This window comes from Phaseolus vulgaris, unplaced genomic scaffold (assembly GCF_000499845.2).
Source record: "Phaseolus vulgaris cultivar G19833 unplaced genomic scaffold, P. vulgaris v2.0 scaffold_14, whole genome shotgun sequence".
NCBI lineage: Eukaryota > Viridiplantae > Streptophyta > Magnoliopsida > Fabales > Fabaceae > Phaseolus > Phaseolus vulgaris.
In genome coordinates, this window is record NW_027174083.1 from 447,827 (window position 1) to 470,509 (window position 22,683).

General features: G+C 33.0%; 4 protein-coding genes across 6 annotated transcripts; 3 read left to right on the forward strand and 1 right to left on the reverse strand.

The window, feature by feature from the left end:
• Positions 1 to 2,908: 2,908 nt before the first annotated feature.
• On the forward strand, positions 2,909 to 10,937 carry LOC137816941 (serine/threonine-protein kinase BLUS1-like). 2 transcript variants are annotated; one of them, XM_068620123.1, is made up of 19 exons: positions 2,909 to 3,841; positions 3,929 to 3,973; positions 4,237 to 4,318; positions 4,444 to 4,512; positions 4,865 to 5,035; positions 5,129 to 5,194; positions 6,340 to 6,408; positions 6,488 to 6,556; positions 6,629 to 6,903; positions 8,730 to 8,866; positions 8,974 to 9,071; positions 9,140 to 9,178; positions 9,270 to 9,329; positions 9,491 to 9,592; positions 9,717 to 9,768; positions 9,856 to 9,911; positions 10,088 to 10,152; positions 10,240 to 10,291; positions 10,453 to 10,937. In XM_068620123.1, exons 1-19 carry the CDS (start codon positions 3,303 to 3,305, stop codon positions 10,516 to 10,518), a joined length of 2,112 nt encoding a protein of 703 aa, XP_068476224.1. In that variant the 5' UTR covers positions 2,909 to 3,302; the 3' UTR covers positions 10,519 to 10,937. The 2 variants fall into 2 exon arrangements, with proteins under 2 accessions (XP_068476224.1, XP_068476225.1); XM_068620124.1 differs by having other exon boundaries at positions 2,959 to 3,841; positions 6,494 to 6,556.
• Positions 10,938 to 14,033: 3,096 nt separating this feature from the next.
• LOC137816954 (early nodulin-like protein 8) lies at positions 14,034 to 15,169 on the forward strand. The gene is made up of 2 exons (XM_068620146.1): positions 14,034 to 14,313; positions 14,448 to 15,169. Exons 1-2 carry the CDS (start codon positions 14,073 to 14,075, stop codon positions 14,849 to 14,851), a joined length of 645 nt encoding a protein of 214 aa, XP_068476247.1. The 5' UTR covers positions 14,034 to 14,072; the 3' UTR covers positions 14,852 to 15,169.
• Positions 15,170 to 15,577: 408 nt separating this feature from the next.
• Positions 15,578 to 17,425, forward strand: LOC137816955 (protein yippee-like At4g27745). Of its 2 annotated transcripts, none has more exons than XM_068620147.1 (3): positions 15,578 to 15,768; positions 15,886 to 16,007; positions 17,030 to 17,425. In XM_068620147.1, exons 2-3 carry the CDS (start codon positions 15,915 to 15,917, stop codon positions 17,255 to 17,257), a joined length of 321 nt encoding a protein of 106 aa, XP_068476248.1. In that variant the 5' UTR covers positions 15,578 to 15,768; positions 15,886 to 15,914; the 3' UTR covers positions 17,258 to 17,425. The 2 variants fall into 2 exon arrangements, with proteins under 2 accessions (XP_068476248.1, XP_068476249.1); XM_068620148.1 differs by having other exon boundaries at positions 15,891 to 16,007.
• Positions 17,426 to 18,538: 1,113 nt separating this feature from the next.
• On the reverse strand, positions 18,539 to 22,448 carry LOC137816947 (plant UBX domain-containing protein 10). The gene is made up of 4 exons (XM_068620134.1): positions 21,470 to 22,448; positions 19,675 to 19,845; positions 19,346 to 19,549; positions 18,539 to 19,027 (listed from the first exon to the last, which is right to left on the reverse strand). The coding sequence occupies exons 1-4, from the start codon at positions 22,229 to 22,231 to the stop codon at positions 18,797 to 18,799; spliced, it is 1,368 nt and encodes a 455-aa protein (XP_068476235.1). The 5' UTR covers positions 22,232 to 22,448; the 3' UTR covers positions 18,539 to 18,796.
• Positions 22,449 to 22,683: the final 235 nt, after the last annotated feature.

The following is a 22,683-nucleotide window of genomic DNA, read 5'->3' on the forward strand; positions in this document are numbered from 1 at the left end:
ATTCTACAATGAGAACCACTATAGTAACTGGAATTTGTAGTTTTCTATATTTTGTAAGGTATCATAAAAGATTCACTTAGGGATTTTCTAGAATAGCTATGACTTTTACTCAAATTACCAAGAAAGGCCAAACTTTTGAATGAACAAAAAAGATGCGAGAATAGTTTTCAAAAACTCAAGTAAACATTAACCATTTCCCCTTTATTAGCATTACCCAATCGTACTGGACACTGGTGATATTTTGTGATACTTCCAAAATGGAATTAGGATGTGTTCTTATGCAAGATAGAAGGGTAGTGACATATGCTTCTGGGCAATTAAGATCACATGAGAAAAATTACCCAATTCATGATTTGTAACTAGTTGTCATTGTTTTTGCACTCAAAATATGGAGACATTATGTTTATGGTGATAAGTTTGATGTTTTTAGTTAAATACTTGTTTGATTAGTGAAATATGAGATAAAGAAGATGGATGGATTTTTTAAAAATATTATGAATTTGAATTACATTATGATCCAGTGAAAGCAAATGTAGTGGGAGATGTTTTAAGCAAAAAATGCTACATATCTTCTCATTGATGATTCAAGATATGAGTTTTTTATAAAAGGTTAGAGACATGAATTAATCAATTACACTGAGCCTTGTTAGAATGAAATTAAAGCGAATTCAAATTACGAGTGACCTACAGAGGCAAATTCATGAGACTTAAGTAGGCGATGAATTCATTCAAAAGAAAAAGAGGTTGATAAGGCAAATGAATAGAGACATTTTAGGCATAGATAAGGGAAGAATTTTAAGATTTAATGGTAGGATATGTGTAACTAGTGATGTAGAGATTAATAAATTGATTTTATAAGAAACACACAAGAGTAAATTGACCATACATCCAAACATAACAAAAATGTACCAAGATATTAAAAAATATTTTGGTGGCTCAAGATGAAGAAGAAGATAACACAATATGTAGCAACATGTTTAGTTTGTCAAAAAGTTAAGATAGAACACCAAAAGTTAGCAAGACAAATCCTTAGATATACCTAAATAGAAATGAGATAATATAACTCCACATGGGTTATCGTGTGTAGGTTAAAAAGATATGCTCACTTCTTACCCATTAACATTAGGTATTAATTGGAGAAATATGTTGAATTGTACATATGAGAAATTGTAAGGTTGCATGAAGTTTCATCTAGTATTGTATCTGATGGGGATCCTAGGTGTACTTCTAAATTTTGGGGAAGCTTGCTTACATGAAGCTCTAAGGACTAAACTTATATCTCCAAATAGATAGATAGTTAGAAAATACCATCTAATCCTTAAAGGATTTATTGAGAGTTTGCGAATTAGAGGATTATGGCAGCTGTGATTGATATTTGTCATTGATTGAATTCATTTACAACAATAGTTTTCATTCTAGCATAGGTATGATACCCTATGATGGGATAAAATGTATGATACCCTATGATGGGATAAAATGTGTGACACCTTTGTGCTAGTTTAAGTATGGAGAGAAATTAATCTTATGACTTGACATGGTTCAATAAACCCCCAAAATGATCAAGACTATCAAGAAAAATTGAGAGAAGCTCAAAGTGGATAGAAAAGTTATGGTGATAAGAAAAGACGATCATTGAATTCCAAGAAGATAGTCATGTATTCTTAAGAGTCACCCAACAAATGGTATTGGTAGAGTAATAAAGAGATCCACTCATTGATTTATTGGTCCTTATTAGATTCTGAAAAAAATAGGTCTTGTAGCTTATCAATTTTTTTTATCTCCTTTTCTTTTTATTCTACACAATCTATTTCATGTGCCTTCAAGGATAACCTTACATTTGAAACAATACTGATAGACCTTACATTTGAAACAATACTGATAGGTTATGAACAAGAAGATATAGTAGTTGAGGGGAAGACAAATTCTAATAGTGAAATTCATTTGGAACGAAGACACTAGTTTATCTCAAGTTAGGCATTTATGCATTTTATTTATTTCTATTATTTAGTTTATCCTCAGTTACACACCACTGATATATTATGTTTATTTATTTATCTCTAGTTATGCATTGATATTTTCACTTAATTAAATTTATATTATTTATGTTATCTTACTAATATACCTATATTTTTTAAATATAATATTTATTATTTGTTTTATTCAATAAATAAATATTATAGAAATAATCTAAAAATTATGATATTATAACTTGGAGATTTAAATGAGTAAATACTATTCAAGATGAGATTGTCTTGTGTTATTCTATCAACCATGATAAAACTCATTTATTTCGACTGATCACTATAAAATTAATTCAAATCTTTTTAATATGAAATAAAATGAATTATATTGATGAAATTGCAAAAGATAATTTACGTATTTTCTTGATATAATATTATTTTACCTAATATTTTTGATAAAAATAAAAAAATTAACTTAAATAGATGGATGTGCTAAATTTTTGAAATCCCTTCTATGCAATCATTACAATAGTTTTACCATGGATAAGTTGAAATATAAATATTATTACCAAAGACTTATCAACATCCATTTATAATATTTATAGTATGAACGTTTTTGAATTATGTTAGAAGGACCAATAGTAATAATCTTTTTAATTCCTCTTACTATTCATATCAATCCTTTAATTAATACGTTTTAATTGATTATGTAAAGAAAGTAGTAACATAAAAAATAAAATAAATTATAGATAGACAAAATCTATCCTTTCTTTCTAAACAATAAACATATGTGGAATAGAAAAAAAGATATAATATAAAAATTGTAAATTATATATATTACTAATATTTAATAGAAAATAATGATCTCTTATTAAACAATAAACGTTTTTTGAAATGGATTATATTTTCGTTAATTTTAAAATGAATTAGGAATTGGAAGAATGAATAGGAAAAGTTGAGCGCAGTAGAAAGTGAAAAAAGAGTGGAGGGTCCCATTGAAAGAGTGGGAAGCGGAGAGGAGAGGAGAGAGAGAGGACGAGGAAGAAGGAACATGTCAGGCGTTAGAAATGGGCGTTGTTGTTTTGTTGGTGTGCCCACCCTTCACCTCACCGTCATTCCACTCTACTCCTCCTCCTCACCACTCTAATAATCTAATAATCTAATTCTTATTATTGTTATTATTATTATTATTATTATTATTATTATTATTGGTATTGTTATTAGCAGAGGCAGCAGCACACACCATACTCTCCTCTACTCTTTTCAATTTCAATTGAATTGATGGTGGTCAACGCGAGGTGAGGGTCAATTTAGGTCTTGCATCACTTAATTCAGTTTCAAATGGGGAGCAGAACCTACTCCGCCAATCCAGCCGATTACAAGCTTCTAGAAGAAGTTGGTTACGGCGCCAGCGCCACGGTCTATCGAGCAATCTACCTTCCCTACAACGAGGAGGTCGCCGTCAAGTGTCTGGATCTGGATCGCTGCAACAGCAATCTCGAAGACATAAGGAGGGAGGCGCAGACCATGAGCCTCATCGAGCATCCCAACGTCGTCAGGGCCTTCTGCTCCTTCGTCGTCGAGCGAAGTCTGTGGGTAGTCATGGGATTCATGGCGCAGGGCTCCTGCTTGCACCTCATGAAGGCGGCGTATCCCGAAGGATTCGAAGAGGCCGCCATCGGATCTATCCTCAAGGAAACTCTCAAGGCGCTCGAGTACCTCCACCGACATGGACACATTCACCGCGACGTTAAGGCCGGCAATATTCTCCTCGATTCCAACGGCCAGGTCAAGCTCGCCGACTTTGGTGTTTCCGCTTGCATGTTCGACACTGGTGACCGCCAGCGCTCCAGGAACACCTTCGTCGGAACTCCCTGCTGGTGCTTCTCTCGCTTCCGTTGCTGTTTTTGGTTCCTCTTTGTGCTTCGTCATTTGATTTTCATGTTTCAGTGTTCACGTTTTCGCAGGATGGCGCCGGAGGTGCTGCAGCCTGGAACCGGTTATAATTTCAAGTCAGTTAGTGCTCTTTTTCTTCTGGATAAAACTCAGCAATTTCTAGTGTTGTTTAATTAGAATTGGGGTTTAACTTTGTTAGCTTGTTAATTTATGTGGACCTTTATTGTGGATATCATGCGTATTTATGAGATAAACTCCAATTCTTATTCTAATTGAAGAAACACTAAAAGTACTTCAGTAACTGCATCTATGTTTTGTTTGTTGGTTTGGATTAATTGTCATTCAGACTTATTTGTTTGAATTGGATTGGGTTGGACAGAGCGGATATTTGGTCTTTTGGAATCACGGCGTTGGAGTTGGCTCATGGTCACGCACCTTTCTCCAAGTATCCTCCCATGAAGGTATGTCAAAGTTGTATTTATTTGCTGCAAAGTGTTCAGAATGGTTATGTTCTTCGGTTGTAGGTTTTTGTGATTTGTTGTGATGTGCGGGTTAAATAGGGATTCACAGTTAGTTTTTTGTGTAGGTTCTTTTGATGACAATTCAGAATGCTCCTCCTGGGCTTGATTATGATCGTGACAGAAAGTTCTCCAAGGTATGGGTGTTCTTTCTGCATAGACCAATTCTTCGGTATTAAATGCATTTGTGGCTTTATTTGGTTTACCGTCAAGGTTTATTATATGCGAACATACAAACATGATAGTGACTATGTTTCTGCTAAAGAGACACACATTACAAATTTTTTTAAACAAATTAATTTTCATGTCAATGTATAATCAGATGATTTGTTAAATATATCAAATTTAGCGTAAGAGAAACATGGACACACGGAAATGCCATGCTTGTGTTTTCACTACTGATAATAATAATAATAATAATAATAATAATAATAATCATTATAGTAGGAGTAGTAGCAGTCTAATTAAAGTATTTCCAGTTGTGACCAGTCTTTTAAGGAAATGGTTGCTATGTGCCTGGTAAAAGATCAAGCAAAGAGGCCATCTGTGGAGAAGTTGCTCAAACACTCCTTTTTCAGACAAGTGAAGCCTCCAGAGCTTTCTGTTAAGAAATTATTTGCTGATTTACCACCCCTGTGGAACCGTGTCAAATCCCTCCAGGTTTGATATCATGCGTACTTCACTGCATAGCTGCTATATAATTTCACTTAATCTGTTGCTTTTTCTTTGCTTGACAACACAAAAACCTTGCAGCTTAAAGATGCAGCTCAGCTAGCACTGAAGAAAATGCCTTCTGCAGAACAAGAAGCTATATCTCAAGTAAGCCTGATATCAGATTTTATTTGTCACGTGATGTGATATGTAGTCAATGATTCATAAGAACATTTTCACGAATGACTGATGTTATCTAAGTTTGTCCCTCCTCCCCTTTCCTTGTCTTCTTGAAACCTTGATAGAATATTCAAGTCTGGTTGATTGATACAGTGCATTACATACTTAAAATGGTATACCTCTAGTTGATATTGCTTTGCTTCAATATTTGTCTATTTACTCTTATACTTTAAATTAGAATACACAATTTGGAGAGTGACACTCATTTTCCTCACTTTCTTAATTAGGCATTCCCAATATTCTCTTTCATTTCTCCTCATCTTTCACGCCACTCCTTCAGTTGGCTTATGAATTTCTCTATCAACCTTTTTAAATTATCCTTCTCTCATCTTTATCTATGTACTTAATCTTCTTAATCCCTCGTGTTTCCTCATTTTTCATCTTTCATTCATATCTCAACTTAGCTTTATTATTTCTTTTTGAGAAATTCTCAAAAGTTGAAAGTAACCTTGCATCACTATTTGAATTGTTCATTATAAACCCAAAATTAAACATTTGTGTTTTGCAATTTGCAAACTAAAATACTAAAGTAACGATTTCAACACTTATATTATATACAATAACCAAGATTTCATGCTTATTTGGCCTTGCTATGAAATTTTCTTTTTTAGTAAGTACTTTCTTGAAAACATTTCTATAAAAAATAAACAATTCTGTCTTTAAAATTATGTTTTTTTCCTGCTCGTGCTTATTGGAAAATCTCCAGTTTCCAGTTTATTACACCTCTTTAATAAAAGTTTTCTGTTTCCCCCCCAGCTTAAAATCTCCATCATTTTTTATATGAACACCTAAAAACCAATGATCAAGTAAATAAAAGTGTTTTTCTTAATTGAAATTGTTAATTCAAAGCTACCAAATCATCTCTACACTTACAAATGAGAGGAAATTTTGCAATTGGTCCCCTCTCTGAAAAAGGTCTTTTCAAGTGAGATTAAGAGAGAACCATTTATTTTGGAAGCTTGGCATTTTGAAGTTTTTCAGTTAACACCCATTGACACTTAGATCGAGGAAAAATAGCCTTGTTACTTCCACAACCATTGAAATCTAATCCATTTATTTATTTTACTTTCTAGAGTGAATATCATCGGGGAGTTAGTGCATGGAACTTCGATATTGATGATTTGAAAGCTCAAGCTGCATTGGTATGTTATTTTGCTTTTATATTGTTTTAACTTGAATAGTTTTTCTCTTGATCTGAACAGATGTCTTCAATTTTACTAGATGCAGGACGATGATGATATTGCAGAGATGAGGGAAGAAGATGAAAACAAATTCTTCAGCTCTTACAAGGTTTGGTCAACTGTTCTAAACTTTCTATACCTTAAAAATGTTTTTTAAAATCTCTGTTGTTTGTCATGACAGGGTACAAGTGATTTCCAGTTTACTCTGGACAAAAAGAATTCAAAAAACTTGCAACAAGATGAGTTTGCATTACAAGTAGGTAGTAACGACATACCACAGAGTGAGAAGAGAAATGGATCAGTGGCTGAAGCAACATCGTCTACTTCAGAGAATGATATGGGAACAAGCAAAATTAAATCACAATCAGTGAAACTTGGTAAAACCCAAAGTGGACCCCTGGTGCCTGGCTCAGTGCTTGGTCATTCTTTATCTGAAAAAGGGCGTGCATTTGAAAGGTACATTGTATTTTCAAATTAGATATTTGTTGTAGTTTTTATATTGGCTGGTGTTGGTAGTTTGAGAATAAATTGCCTTCCCTATATGTGATGATAAAAGGGGAAAGGAAGTGTGGGGTAAAAAAGGTGGTGCAGGTACATGTATGCAGTCTTCCCTCAAATAAGTTGTAAGAGGGGCAATGGTTCCCCTCATATAATGCCCTTGCCTTTGTAATGTTTTAGTAGTCAGGATCAGGGAGCTATTTCCTTCCACGCCACTCTTTGTCCCTTGTGCATTTAGGCTTTTAGTTGAAGAAAGATGAAAAATAGTAGTCTTTGGTGTGTTAGTGCTGGAGATATGCTGCTTTGTATAAAGTATAGGACCCATGACCTTGTACATGATTAATTTGCAAGTTGAGATACTTTTTTAGTTTGTCTTGACTACCGTATATTGGACGGAACTATTTTGTGCTTGCTAAATTTGTTGGGAGTTTTGGGCCAAGAAGTCAAGGAAATTAATTTCTCAATTTCATGGACAAAAGTAACATTTAGAAGTTACCTTTTTATCAGTAAAATAATATCATCAATATAAACTACATATATAGTGAAAGATTAAAAGGTAAAATTCGTAAGAAAAGGAGGATGGGTTGGTTCTTTTGGTTCTGTACTTCATATCTTTGAAGGCATTTCACTTCTAGATTGCTTTTATGGTTTGAGCATGTGTTTATACCCTAGTATGGAAAGTGGATCAGCTGGAGGGTAACCCTATTGTTCAAGGTAGAAAAGGCTGAGATAAACAACAGTGAAATCATTAGAAGGATTTAGAGGTCAATGGTTTGCTTATAAACATGACTTGCATTGTAATTGAATATTATGATGATGCTTGTTTCGTGTAGTGAACCATAATATAAAATGGTTGGTTATTTTTGTAGTTGTTAAAGATTGTAGAACTAAATGATGCTAAAATATTTTTTACAGGGAGTTTTGTAAGGTGATTCACCTTCATGTGTGTTAGAAATGGCGATAGTAAGGCTTTAAAAGGGTCGAGTTGTTCATAACTTTTTTAGCTTGACTTATTAAATGTATAAATAAACTTGTTTGTGAAACTAAACAAAGAAGCTCAAAGTTTGAATTCAGATTTCTTATATAAATCTTTTAGGCTTTACTTTTAAAACACATGAATAGCTTGCGTTTTTTTTTGTATCAATGGCAAAATACTATAATTTAGACAAGGTATTGTCTAAAAAATAATATATATTATTACTTAGTAAATTATAAATGTATATTTTGAAAACTATAATTTAATTTATAACCTATTGCTACCCACAAGTCATACCTTCATTGTTCTAAATGTTTTGTACTTTCTTCAAAATCTTCATCTTCTACAGTAAATCTTGTGTGAGCATAGTGGCACAACCAATTGAAAAGCTTTTTATGATAGTATTATCCAATTGAAGGTTATTAAACGGTGAAAGATTGAGTGTAACTCACATCTATGTGAGTTGATCCATGTGTTCACACATGCCAAGTTAGGATACATTCTCCATTCGGACTTGCATCTGAGAATGTGGAATAGCCTTTAATTCGGACTTACATGCTTATTTATTTTTATCGAGTTCTAGTAAGTTCAAAGTCTATCTTTGTAATGCGTGTATTTTCCGGATAATCTTTATCCCTTCTATATTTCTTGAGTTGTCCATAAATGTACTGTGTAAAATGTGTAGTTTGAATTTTGAATGAACAAATCCAATTTGTGCTCTTTATGCTGCTTGGTGATTGAGGTTTTCATGTCATCAATAACGTTATCTTTTGCTTGTTAAAATTTGTAATGCTTTTATTACTTTTAGGTTTGAGAATGAAAATCAGTTATCAAGCGAGAAAAGTAATCGTGATATTCGACGAGCTCCAAGCTTTAGTGGTCCATTAATGCTTCCAAACCGAGCTTCAGCAAATAGTTTATCAGCTCCAATAAAATCTTCTGGAGGTATTTGAATCATCATGTACACCGTAAGGCTATTTGTACAAGTTCTAGTATATTTTAATCAGCCATCTTAAACCTTAGTGTTGATTCTGTCCTACAATTCTTGCTAGGATTCAGAGATTCCTTGGATGATAAATCTAATAAGGCTAATCTAGTGCAAATTAAAGGACGGTTTTCAGTGACATCAGAAAATTTAGATCTGGTGAAGGTATGCATTTTCTTATTAATCAATTTGCCCCTTTCGACAACCTTAACTGACTTCATCTTATTGCATAGGATATTCCTGTAAGTTCAGTTTCACGCCGATCGTCACAGGTTAGTTGAGGATGTAATTGATTATTGTTTATATATTTATGTTTTTTCTTATCCCTCGGCTGACATTCTCTTTCTGTTACATTACATGTAGGGGTCTCCAATGAGGAAATCTGCCAGTGTTGGTGATTGGATGGTGGATTACAAACAGATGGTTTGTACAATTTCTATTGGCTCTATACCCAACTTCGATTAACATCTTTTTTATGAATATTTGGATTCTTTGGTTGGTTACAGATTATGTAGGATATTTCATTTATTATTGTATTTGATAAATATACTTCTCTGTCTTTCATTGGATGTATTTCTCTTCAGCCAATTGGTCAGTCCTCCAATGATTCTTCCAATATCAATATTCCTGCATCATTTCTAGTGCCTCATCTTCATAATCTTTTCCAGCAGACATCAATTCAACAGGTGAGAGAAGCTTCTAGTTCGAGGAATGACATAATTTGCTTGTGTGTCTGCTGTAAAACTGATAATTTTAAATGTAACTTTTACCAATTTATAATCACACTGAAATGATTCTGTTTAAATCCAGGATCTTATAGTGAATATGTTGAATGGCTTGCAAACTGCTGAGGCAATTGATGGTGAGTGAAGGATTTTTTTCATGGGTTGTTTGAGGATCTTTTTTCCTTAATATTGGATGAACTAACGAGTACAATCAATTTTTTCAGCTTCTCAGAATGGAAAGTTGCCGCCATTGCCTCGCAATTCAGAAAACAATGGAAGTGTAAGCAAATTTCGTTTAATTAATTTTTTCACTTGTTCGCTTAATTTTTATTAACTATTGTGTATGCCAATTTTCTGCTCAAAACTAGTCACTATTTTTGTGACATAAACCTGTAGTAAAAGACAGTGATTTTTCATCAGCTTTATGTCTTACCTGACATTTGCGTCATTTTATAGGTTGATACAGCAGTTTCAGAGAGGGAACATCTGCTGCTGGCCAAAATTTCAGAACTCCAATCTCGGTTAGTAAATATCAGCTCATAAAGTACTTGGTGACCCTTTCTCTCTGCTGCACGAAGTTAATACACCTTCTGCCTTTGTATTACCAGGATGATTAATTTGACCGATGAACTAACTTATGAGAAGTTAAGATACGTGCAGGTTAGTTTCTTTACAAGATTTTATATTTCATCATCTGTTCTGGATTTTCTTCTGCTACTTGCTTGGATTGCATAAATTTCATGTCCAAGCTGAATCCATTAAATTGGAGCTTTGAAGGTGCCTGTGAAACTAATGATTGATCTGGTTATCAATATGAACAGTTACAACAACAGCTAGCTGCTGTCTACAGCCAAGAACAAAATGGGGAAAGAGAGGAATATGCATGAAGGTTGATATTGATGATCCTCTTTAATGATGTACATGTACATGTGCATCCAGGCGAGTGATCAAAGATACTTTGGACTCCAATTCTCTCTTTACTGAAGGAGAAAGTCCTTGGTAAGTGTCATATATATATATGTATGTATGTATGTAAGTATATATATATATATTTTTCTGATCCAGCCTTCCTTGTGTTGAATAAGCCTTTGTGACTATCTAAAGCCCTGCTAGTGCAAATGATGTCATAGTCAATCTCATTATTTATTTCATTTAAAAATTCAGATGTAAATAAGCTTCTCTGCTGTATCATTCTGCAACGTGCTATGTTTGCAGATTAATCCGGAATTGTGGTGATAACTGATAAGAAAGTTGTGGGGACTACCCCGGGGCAGAAATAACATCCCTACATATTGAACTCTTTTTACTATTATTATCGTTAAACCATATCGGATTTGAACTTGTATAGGCTTGTTGTCTTCTACCACCTAAAAAATAGGAAACATGCTAAAATATTCTCCTTCTACTATTCTTCTTACGTCATAGCATCCAATTTAGCAATGTTACACCCCAGCATTAAGCAATTCACTGTTTAATTAGGACCTGATTTTAAACCTAAAAAAGGAAAGCTTATTTTATGATACAATATTTGTTTTATAGTTTTTTTTCATATGCTATTTTTTTTAGTTCGATATGAAAGTGTTAAATAATTTTGAGGTCTTTATGTTCTTCTTAAGAAACTCTCATAATTACCATAATCTTATAAAACGTATCTTTTAATTAAGAAAGTATTTTCCTTAAAACCCAAATAAAAAGTTACATGAAAGTAATTATTGGTAAATTTATTTCTTCATTAATTTTTCTTGGATTAAATTTTATTATTGTAGCCAGCCATATTAATTCAATGGTTATATATATTATATGGTAGAATAATTGAATATTTACAAGTATAGAATTTTATAATTAGTGTTACTTTTTTTTAAAAGAGTATTGTTTGTTAAATTAAATTTGTAAATAAAGATATGTTTCAAAATTATAATAGGTATTAGGATGTTGACAGTTGCCTCAAATTGTAAGATCCTAATGCTAATCCTCGTAAGTTAAAAGATCAAATTGAGTTACGATCAATATTTATTTGTGGCAAGTGCTTCCTGCACCACCATATCACTGCTCCCGATTCAGCGGAAAAGACGAAAACGTCTTTAAAAAAATGAGGTGCATATAAAAATACCTTCCCTTTTCTGGAATAAATTTTTGGAAAATGATGGTTTGACACCTATTTCTCCACTTTACACCCCACTAAATATTAATATTTTAATTATTTTTAATTTTTTAATTTTTAAAATTATTTTAATATTTTATATTTTGTCTAATATTTTATTAAAGACATTTTTTATTTTTTTTATTATAGATATTAATATTTTAGTGTAAATGTAAACTGGAGCGGGGTGTTAAAATATAATCATCCTAAATTTTTTGTATTACAACTTTTCATTTTTTTTTTCTGGATTTTCATTTTCAGAACACAATAATCTCCGAATCTCCTTTTCAAATGTATTATTTTCAATTTCAGATTTTTTTTTCTGGAATAGAATTTTAATTTTTTTTCTGAATTTTTATTTCCAAAATTCAATAATCTCTTCCAGATTTATTTTCTGGAATATATTATTTTTAATTTTTAATTTTTATTTTTAGAATAAAAGACATTTTTGGAAATTAAAAAAATATTGTTAAAAATGATTGGGTGTAGGAAGGTTAAAAATGATTTGCCTTTATTTGTTGGTCATCCATGTATATCTGTACCAAACAAACATAAAATTTGTACAAATTTTTCTCTCTTTTCCATTTATTACATAGTAACAATAGATAAATTTTTTGACAAGAATTAGGCCCCGTTTGTTTTCAAGAAAAAAAAGAAGACTTTTATTGTGCAGGTTGAAAACATGGTAATAAAAAAAAATAATAAAGTGGGAGTATCATGAAAATCGAAAACGTTTTTCAGTTTTAAACTTTTGAAAACAGATTTACAAAGAAATATGTATATATATTGATATAATTAATTATTTATAATTTATTCTATTATTCTTTTTTATTTTAATTTCAAATTATAATAATGTTTATGTAAACTAAAATTACAATCTAAACCTAAAAATTATAAATTAATAATTATTAAAAAAATAATATAATATTTTAATTAAAAATAATTATAATCTAAGAAATATCAAACAAATTAATTTTTAATAATTTTCAAATTCAAAAATAATTATATAAATTTATATTTTTATAATTAAAAAAAATATAATTTTAATCACATTCATCACCTCACTCATAAACTTTTTCTATACTTTCCACTTTATTTATCTTAATTCAAACAATTTCACACTATCACCTCACTCATAAACTTTTTCTATACTTTCCACTTTATTTATCTTAATTCAAACAATTTCACACTATCACCTCACTCATAAACTTTTTCTATACTTTCCACTTTATTTATCTTAATTCAAACAATTTCACACTATCACCTCACTCATAAACTTTTTCTATACTTTCCACTTTATTTATCTTAATTCAAACAATTTCACACTATTTCCATCCTTATAACAAACAAAGCATTAATTTATCACTTTTTAGAAATTGTTGAGATTGCAATGCCTTTAACCTTAAAACTTACTACAGAGGCTGGTATGTTTACTTTACATAGTACTGTTCTACCCAGTTATATCATTCTATCTCCTAAACGTTGACTTTCTATTTTAGCTCCCACAACCACCTACCGTAGATTTTAACTAATAAAAATTCTCCAATATTCATTAGATTGTCGTGTATATATTATGTCTTATGATGAAAAAAATCTACAATAATTTTTTTAATATACTGTGTTATTTACGAAGTTGCTGAAAAATTGAGTCTTATTTTGTGTTTAGGATACTTTACTTTTAATTTTGTAATTTCTTATCAATTTAATTAAAAAGAACTAAACTTAGAGTGTTATTTTGTTACGACTATTTTTCCAACTTTGATTGATTTAAATTTTGTTAATTCATTGTTGACATAGAATTTTTATTAATTTTGTAGATAAATAATTTTCATAAACAAATTTCGGGCATTTTCTATTTAGCTAGCCATGTGATGTGCCTGGAGAAGTTTGCTGTTTTTCTTCCCTGCCGCACATGATAAGGCAATATTGTGACACAATTATACACACAGAGACAGTCTTAATATAAGAAGAAGCTTGATAAACTAATATAGTTTGCCAACTGGCTCATGTGCACATTATTAGTTCATTTAGTTGTAAAGTTTATCTGTTTCTCTGTCTTTAACCCTTTACACTCTGCACTGCTTCCTTCCCATCACATTATTCAATATTCTTCTACCACTATTTTACACTTGACAAACGTATTTTTAATAAATTTGTATCATGGAGAAATTATAATATTACAAAATTTTTGACCCACGAAATAATAGAGAAATAGGGGCACTCAAGTAAATTGAGCTTCTAGGTGTGGTTCTTTTTGGATCTCGTTATCAACTCTCCATTGGCCATATCTTGTGGTCCTAGATGAGAACTCTAAAATCTAATGTGAGTGTGACTCTTAGAAGAAACAAGATAGGCAATCTTTCAAGTCACAACAGAATGTTGGCCTTTCTCTTGCTCACATTGGTCCAAATCCAAGCCAAGGTGCTTTGCTACCAATACAAAGTTGGAGATATGGATGCTTGGGGGATACCCACCTCAACAAATCCACAAGTCTACACAAAATGGTCCAAATATCACAATCTCACAATTGGAGATTCTCTTTGTAAGTTTACACTATTTGCTATGTCATGTTTTTCAATTTGGTTTATACTTCTCTACACCAATGAATCGAAGACCCTTCATTTCTATGGATAAACAAAATGGTACAAATCTGATATTATGTTATTATCATTGCAGTGTTTCTATACCCACCAAGCCAAGATTCAGTGATTCAAGTTACTGAAGAATCCTACAAGAAGTGCAACATTAAAGACCCTATATTGTATATGAACAATGGCAACTCTTTGTTCAACCTTACATCGAAGGGCCAATTCTACTTCACTAGTGGTGTGGCTGGCCATTGCCAAAAAAATCAAAAGCTTCATATAGCAGTAGGTGAAGGAATAATAGAAAATACGGATGCAGCACCTGGTCCTGGTTCATCATTGCCTGCATCTGCACCCTCCTATCCCACAGTGTTTGGCAATATTCCAGTTGCTGCTTCTACCTCAACCCCAACCTCAACCTCATCCCAACTCACTTCAACTTTTCAACTTCTCATCATTGGATATGTCATATGCACTCTTTTCTACCTTATGTGATGGCAAAATGCCCTTACCTTTACCATTACACACTTAAAATCAACAGGTTTGAGTATTAGCTAAGTAACTGTGTTAACTATTTGGAGTGATAATTTTGCTAGTAATCATACCTGGTTCAAATATGATTACTGGTGATGTCAATGCTCAATAATTCATCATGTTGATTCATTTGTTGAGTTTACCCTTTCCTTAAGTTTGGAATAAGGGTCTTCCTATTTGTATTATATCATGATTCTTTCAGCAATGTAGAACTTTATGATTGGAGATTTTGCTTAATACAGTTTCAATCCTTCATTTATTAAGGAGGAATTTGACAAATCTGGTGCATTTACAACCATAAAGTTGTCTGTCTCTTATAAAGTGAATTATCATCATTCTTCTAAAAAATCTTATTCAATCAAAGTTATGAAATAATCAGATGTACAATATTTCATAACACTCTCAAACAAAAATTAAAATCAATTCTATATGTTTCTAGAGACATAATTTCATTTACCTAAATTGAAAACAGATAATGACCCAAAATAGGAGGTGGGGATCGAAGAACTATCTTTTTTTTGTTCTTCAATTATGTAAACCAACAAAAAAATTAGACAAAATTACACGTGTTAAGAGACTAGTCTCTGTAACCGACCATTTTGTTTTTTAAAAATAAATGGCACTGAAATTCTAGAGACTTTTTTCAGTGTACTATATAGTGATAGGAAATCTTTTAACTTTGCAATTAAACCACTTGGCTGATCAAATCCCACACGAGGAAATGTGTTTCAACTTGCAATAGAGAGAGAGAGAGAGCAATCTCACATTCTGAGAGTGTGAGGAAGCAGAAGAAAGCCCTAAAAAGGAGAACTTGCATAAGGAAAGTGGGTATCTTTGAAGGCAAGGGAGAGTCAATCATCTACTGCTACAAAGGGCAGGTACCTACAAATTCATTTCCAAATTGTAATTGAAAATCACAGTTGACAGAAAACTGAAAATGCTATGATCATGGTTCATGATCCCCTGAACACTGTTGATTAAACTCTTTTTGGTAGAAAAGGATTGAGTTGAGACAATCTTTGAGATGGAGGAAGTGATTGGCCCCAGATTGTACTGTTGCTGTAATTGTAGAAACCATGTTGCCCTTCATGATGATGTGATTTCAAAGGCCTTTCAGGTGAAAAACTACTCCCACTCAGCTTTAACTTTTATTCTGTCATCAATTCATTTGATCTGTTCAGTTCTCAACATACCCTTCTATCATCATCAAACAAGATAACCATTCTACTATCACATGATATGATTTGATTTTTGGAAGCATTTCAGTTTGCTTCCAATTCATTCTTTCTTAACAAGATCAATTTTCTAAAATCAACATAAAACTTTTCTCATTTTATAAATATGATGAACCTGACCACGTCTTCATTTTTATAAATCTTGTATCGTTATGCACATCCCCATTTGTTAAACATTAGACAAAACTCCTTCTATTTTTGTATATACATTACAAACAAATCTCCTTTTTTTACAGTAATAATAGAAAATTATTGCATTCTCAAATGAAAAAAAATTTTAAAACAGAATTTGAGTATCATAAAAGAATAATAATAAAATAAACTATTTCGTATTCAAAAAGAAAAGATTGCTTTAAAAAAATTGTGAAATATTTATTGATGAGATGGAATAAAACTAATTTTTAAAATATTTTTTATGAACTGAATAACAAAAATAAAATGATATTTTATTCATTTAAATATTAAGATTCATATGTATTGATTTTTTTATTGCAATACTTTTGAAACAATTCTGATAATTATGTCATTAATAATTTTCCTCTATTACTCTAATGCTCATAAATTTTTATCGTTTGAATATTAATAATTACAAGTTTCACCAATTGTAGAGATATTTAGTTGTAAAGGAGGTAGAAAAGGGAGTTGTGTATAAGAAGAAATAGAACAAATTTTGTATAATTAGCCAATAAATAAGGGTTACTCTGTCAATTATATTTCGAAATGAAGGTTTTTATTTAAATGTGTCTTATTCACAAAGCAAGAAGAGTTTTGTACATGTTTAATAACAGAAGGAATTGTGTTAAAAAAAAAAGGAGGATGATAGGGTTAAAAAATTGAGTTCAATTTTTCTTTATTTATTTTACCATTTGACATAGTTGATGGGAAAATTCCTAATTGGTTTCAGGGGAAAAGTGGAAGAGCTTTTCTGTTTGGTCATGCATTGAATGTTAGTGTAGGAGCAAAAGAAGACAGAGAACTAATGACAGGTCTTCACACTGTGGCTGATGTTTACTGTTCTGACTGCCATCAGGTTCTTGGTTGGAAGTATGAACGAGCCTATGAGGAATCTCAGAAGTACAAGGAAGGCAAGTTTGTTCTTGAGAAGGCTAAGATTGTCATGGAAAACTACTAGTGTTGTTAGCATTTTAAAGTGCTTATAGTGTGTTGGTGCCTGCTCATTTCATCATTTTTTTTGTTGCTTGCTGTTACTCTCTCATCAATTTATTTATGTATGTGTGGATATATGTTTAGAGTCATTTGTTTTACTTAAATTGTGGATGATCATGAGTTGCAAGTTCTACTTGGGCAGCTTTGGAATTTTCGATTGTAAAGGAAATGAAACTTTAAGAATCAAATCCACTTATGTTGAAAAGAGTAACATTTTGAACAATATTTGGGAGGTTTTCACAAATTGCCATGGAATATCAAGTTGGAAGGCATAATAATTTGGATATATTGTTGTTTTATGCATCTTGGACCAGCTTGGGTGGGGAACCTTGGTGATGCAATCATCACTATTTTTTCCATGGAGAAACTAGAGCAAACCTTTTCTATTTAAAATAAAATGTAGAAGTACTTTTTTTGTGGGTGAAATTTGTATGGTATCCTAATAATTTAATGCGTGAAAAAAATATCTGATATAGTGTGACGTGATATGAGGATAGAGTTGGTTAGTATGTCACTTTTTTTCACAGAACAAGGACCTTTCAGCCGATTGGATCAACAGTTGAAAGCATCACATTCGATCAAGAAATCCACCAAAGAACCTTAAGAAAAATATTTCTTTGGACGAATAAACTTTCATATGAACGCAAGCATTTTTGTATAAAAGAACTTGATGGTAATGTTGTTGACATGGAAGAGCATTGTGGAGCACATGTGATGAAAGAACAGCAATGAGAAGTAGTGTAGGGCATATTATCAAGAACACAGATAATAGCCTAAGCTCCTACAATGGTAGTAATTTGTATTTCTGCCCAAACAACAATTCCAAAATTCACCAATTTATCTCATTATACTTGCGTTGCATTGCATGGCCTAAGAAACTTCACAACTCAAACCATTACTAAATGTTTCTATGATTAACTAAAGTTATTTCCTATAAAGCGATCCTATTTCCAATATTCTGAAATATTATTTTAATCTCTTCAAACATTTTATATTTTAGCCTTTACATTTCGTTAAAAACGTTTTTTTTTTCTCTAATAAGAAATTAAAACCATTTTATGTTCCAAACAAGAACTAACAATATATAAATTTTATAAGGATTAAAACAAGACCAAACACAGATTATCTTTGATAAATAGTAAAAAAATGTGCTGCTTCATGCGAACCTGGTAGTTGGTTGGATGCTCTATCAACATATATGATCAGAAAGAAAATGTACACACAGATAACACTGGGAATTTCCTAATTAAGTGAAAGGCCCAATATATATTATATATATATATATCATTATTCTAAACCATCTTCACATGTCGCTATCTGTTTGATTGATTCAAATTTAAATAGGAAAAATCAAAACTACAAAAACCACGACAACCTATGCATCTAACAATTTTAATTGTTCAATAAGTCAATTGTTTTAAACAGAAGAATGAAACACCACAGAATTCCCTATTTGCAGATCTTATCTTCAAGTATTCATAAGATTATTAGGCAAGTTTCATTCTCATGAACTGATCTCCACAAATAGGCTGGCCTGAGGATGCAATCCTGCTTCCTTCAAAGACAGTGCTAGTTTTTCTTGTCCATACATAACCCGTGGAAAATTGGATACCAGGCTGTAACTCTCGGCTTCTAAACTTCCCAGTGAGTCAACATAGTCATATAAAGACTGAATTGTTGCTGTGCTGTTGAACCTCCTTCCCTTACGTTCACCATTTGGAAACCGTACCAAAACCTATTCATTCATCAAACATAAATGTAATTGTCATGTAAATTACAACATAATCAAACAAAAACTGAACTGAAAAAGAAAAGAAACTAAAGAGGGAGAGGCTAAAGCAATTTAAAAAACATACAGGATTAGAAGTAAAGATCATTCATCATGCATATAAGTGAAACCATCAAGAATTTTATGTTCAACCTTATCATAAGAATTAAAGCTGAGATCTTAAATACAATTGAAACAATATAAGTTAAACAGTTATATAAACTAATGAAAGATGCTGGCACTAAAGGAGAAATAAAATCATAGCTCAATCTTCTAATACTGTACCTGTGTAACATCAGGTCCTTTTTCAGGTTCTTCACCCAGAGACTGAGCTTTCTCTTGACGCATTTTAGCTAATGCAGCTTGTTTCTCTGCAGCTTCTTGTGCTGCTCTTTCACGAGCCTCATCCTCCTCTTTGCGCTTCCTCTCAGCTTCAGCAGCTTCCCTTGCAAGACGTTCTTCTTCTTCTCTCCTCTGTCGCTCCCTAGCCTGAACATATATACAACATTAATCCATAGCACTAACAGGCCTGTTCTTTCTAAACCCATTGAGTACAGCCCAACAAATATTATATGAAACAAGAAAAACAAAACCATAAACTGCAAAAAACATACTTGATCAGCTTCAAGCGCAGCCCTGTATGCGGCATCTTGCTCTTCCCTTAAGCGCATATTATTTCGTCTTTCTTCTGCATCAAGCCTAGCTGAAACGAGAACAGGGGAACTTTCTTCAAGCACTCTCTGCAGTGTCACTAGCAGCTCCTCGCTGGATTTTGGACCTTCAACCTGCATTACATGAACTAGATTAACAATGAAAGCCTCATAATCAGAACACTTTATCAACTATAATACTTGGCACGCCATTTCAGTTAGAAAATAAAGAATATGGACCCAATAAGCCTTTATAGAAAAAACTACTTGTAGAATTTATGGAGTTTTACTTTGGGTATGCATAGAGGGAGGAAAAAGAGATTTAAGAGACTGAATACTTAGTTATATACAATCAAATTGATATTGATTTGATTTAATATAATGTCTTACAATGTAATATAAAACACGAAGAGTTACACTAATACTAGATCATAACAACTAATAATGAACAACGAGATAATATGGAAACTAATCTTAAGAAATAACTCTAAGAAACTGGTCAGGGGAAATCAAATGTGAAAAGCCTGAATGCAGGAAGACTCCTTGTAAGCGGAAAAGCCTATATTGTCTATGTAATGAATTGTAATTCTGACCTAAAACCATATAATTACCAGTAATAAAGACATAAAGTCAGTGTACTTCCTCTTGGGTTTAACATTATAAGATATGATTTTTTTTATGTCATGAGATGAAATATTCTTGACATATTCTAACAATACTGATGGAATTCAATCAAAATACAGTTTTCCTAAGGATACTTGTGGCATAACCACTTGATATAAACAATCAAAACCTTCCTCAAGCATAAGTGTTACTAGGGAGGAAGAAAATATTTTCAAATGACAAAGGACCAAGCCGAGCAACATAAAAAACATGTTATAAAAACCAGCTCTGTCCAGCGAGACCAACCAGTTGGGGTGGGAACTGGTAGCATAGCAGGTCTAAACTCATTATATTGGATTGAATACGTCACTGAACTGAAGTAATCCGCACTAAATCATCTGGCTTATTGGTTAAGCAATGACCCAGAAAGTATGACTCGTACTGGTTTTTAAATATTTATTTTTTAATTCATGAGTTTGACATTGCCAAGCAGACCTTCACATTGTCCAACAAAAGCTGACACGCATCCCTGTGCACACTGACTAAGCCTGTATGCGGAGTGAGTTTGCCTTCCCAAGGGAATGATTGGCAGAGAATGAAAATGCAACTGAATTTTAAAGACCTGCGTCAATATGATTGTGGCATGCATAGAAAAGGCTAAATATCCACTTGTCTAGTCTGAGAACGTTTTCGTGGACGTAAAAAATCCTTGCATCCATCTTACGCAAATGTTTTACAACAAATTCAGTGTCTCAAAACTGGGCAAAAACTTTCGTCATCTCCATGAAGCTACAATAGGCATGTAGTCGCACAGACTGTGACTACTTAAATCATACAGGGGCAGAGAAAATAGAAGCCAAAACATAAGAAAGAAAGTATAACATGCCCAAAGAGTAACCATGACATCAAATATAAATGTTTTCATTTCATATATGTTTCTCAAGTTGGCCCAGTTCACTCCAATTCGCCAAACCGAATAATCCACAGGAATTAAACCACCACACTTATTTTTCATGTGTCAACCAGGCAAGACTATAATGTAAAACGCATGGCAACTTAAAACTCAGCATAAGTAGAGTTAATAGATAAATACACAATTTCAGCAAATGAACATGCTACAAAAAAATCAGTAGTACCAGAGGCATGTATATCAAACCTGTTGAAGGAGAGCGATCCTCTGATTAGTGGCGGCCATGACGAGAGCACAAAAGGGAAAGCGAGAGGCTTTCAAGCTGTTACTCATCTTAAACCCTTCACTGGCGCGAATGCTGCCACCCCAGCAAACAAAATTCTCGTTCACAAAGGCGGCAATGGTCTCGGAACAGAGAGTCCTGTGGCAAAACGACGGCGTATCGGGGTGATCGGGGGAATGCAAGTAAACGAAGAGAAGCTTGAAGGAATTGCGCGAGCGCTGGAGCGCGTCCATGAAGCCCTCGCCGACAAAATTGGGCCCGGAAGAGCCGTAGTCCCTCTCGAAGGCAGCAACGAAATCCATGGCCTCGGAAGTAGCGGCCGGGACGGAAACCAAGGGGGCCGAGGAGGAGGAGGAGGGGGCCGAGGCCAGGCCCACCAGGCCGAGGGAGTAGGAAAGGACTCCCCCGGCGGCCCAGAGGCCCAAACCGATCGCGCCGGAGATTAACCCTAGACTGCCGGAAATAACGGAAACGGGTAGCGTGATGAGTTTCCAGGCGAGACCCGGAGGCGGTTGGGGTAAGGGTTGGTGATCGGGTGCGGAGGGAAGATGATTGTTAGGGTGAGGTTGCGGAGGAGTATCGGTGTGGTTTACTGAAGTGGTGAAGGAAGAGATTGCAAGTTCCAGGTCCCAATTGTGAGCAGCAAGGATTTCAGTGCAGAGGTCTGCATCTTCTAAACCTGTTATCGCTTGGAAATACGCCAATTTATCTGCTACATCGCCCATTTTTCTTCCTTCTTCTTCTTCTTCTTCTTCTTCAAATCAATCCTCAATCAAACACCAATTTTCCACTCTCTTTCCTCTCTTTAGGGTTTACTTTCTCCATCATTCCTTCCTCTCCATCAAATTTATTCAACTCCCAACCGCCTTTTCTTTTCATCACCCCCAAATATTTTTCTCATCTTTTTTCTATTTTTCATATTATAACAATATTTCATTTCATATTAACAAATCCTAACTTTCTCAAATTTTAATCTTTTACAATCATTTTTACTCACTCTTTATCTTTCAAATTATTATTCAAAATTATTAGTAACGAATCTAACCATTTCATCTATTATCTTTAACATATTTATCAACTATAAAAATAATTATTCATTCTTCATAATTTGATTTACATGAGATAAGTTAGAATTTGTTGAAGATAAACTCACATAATAATATATCTATAACATGGA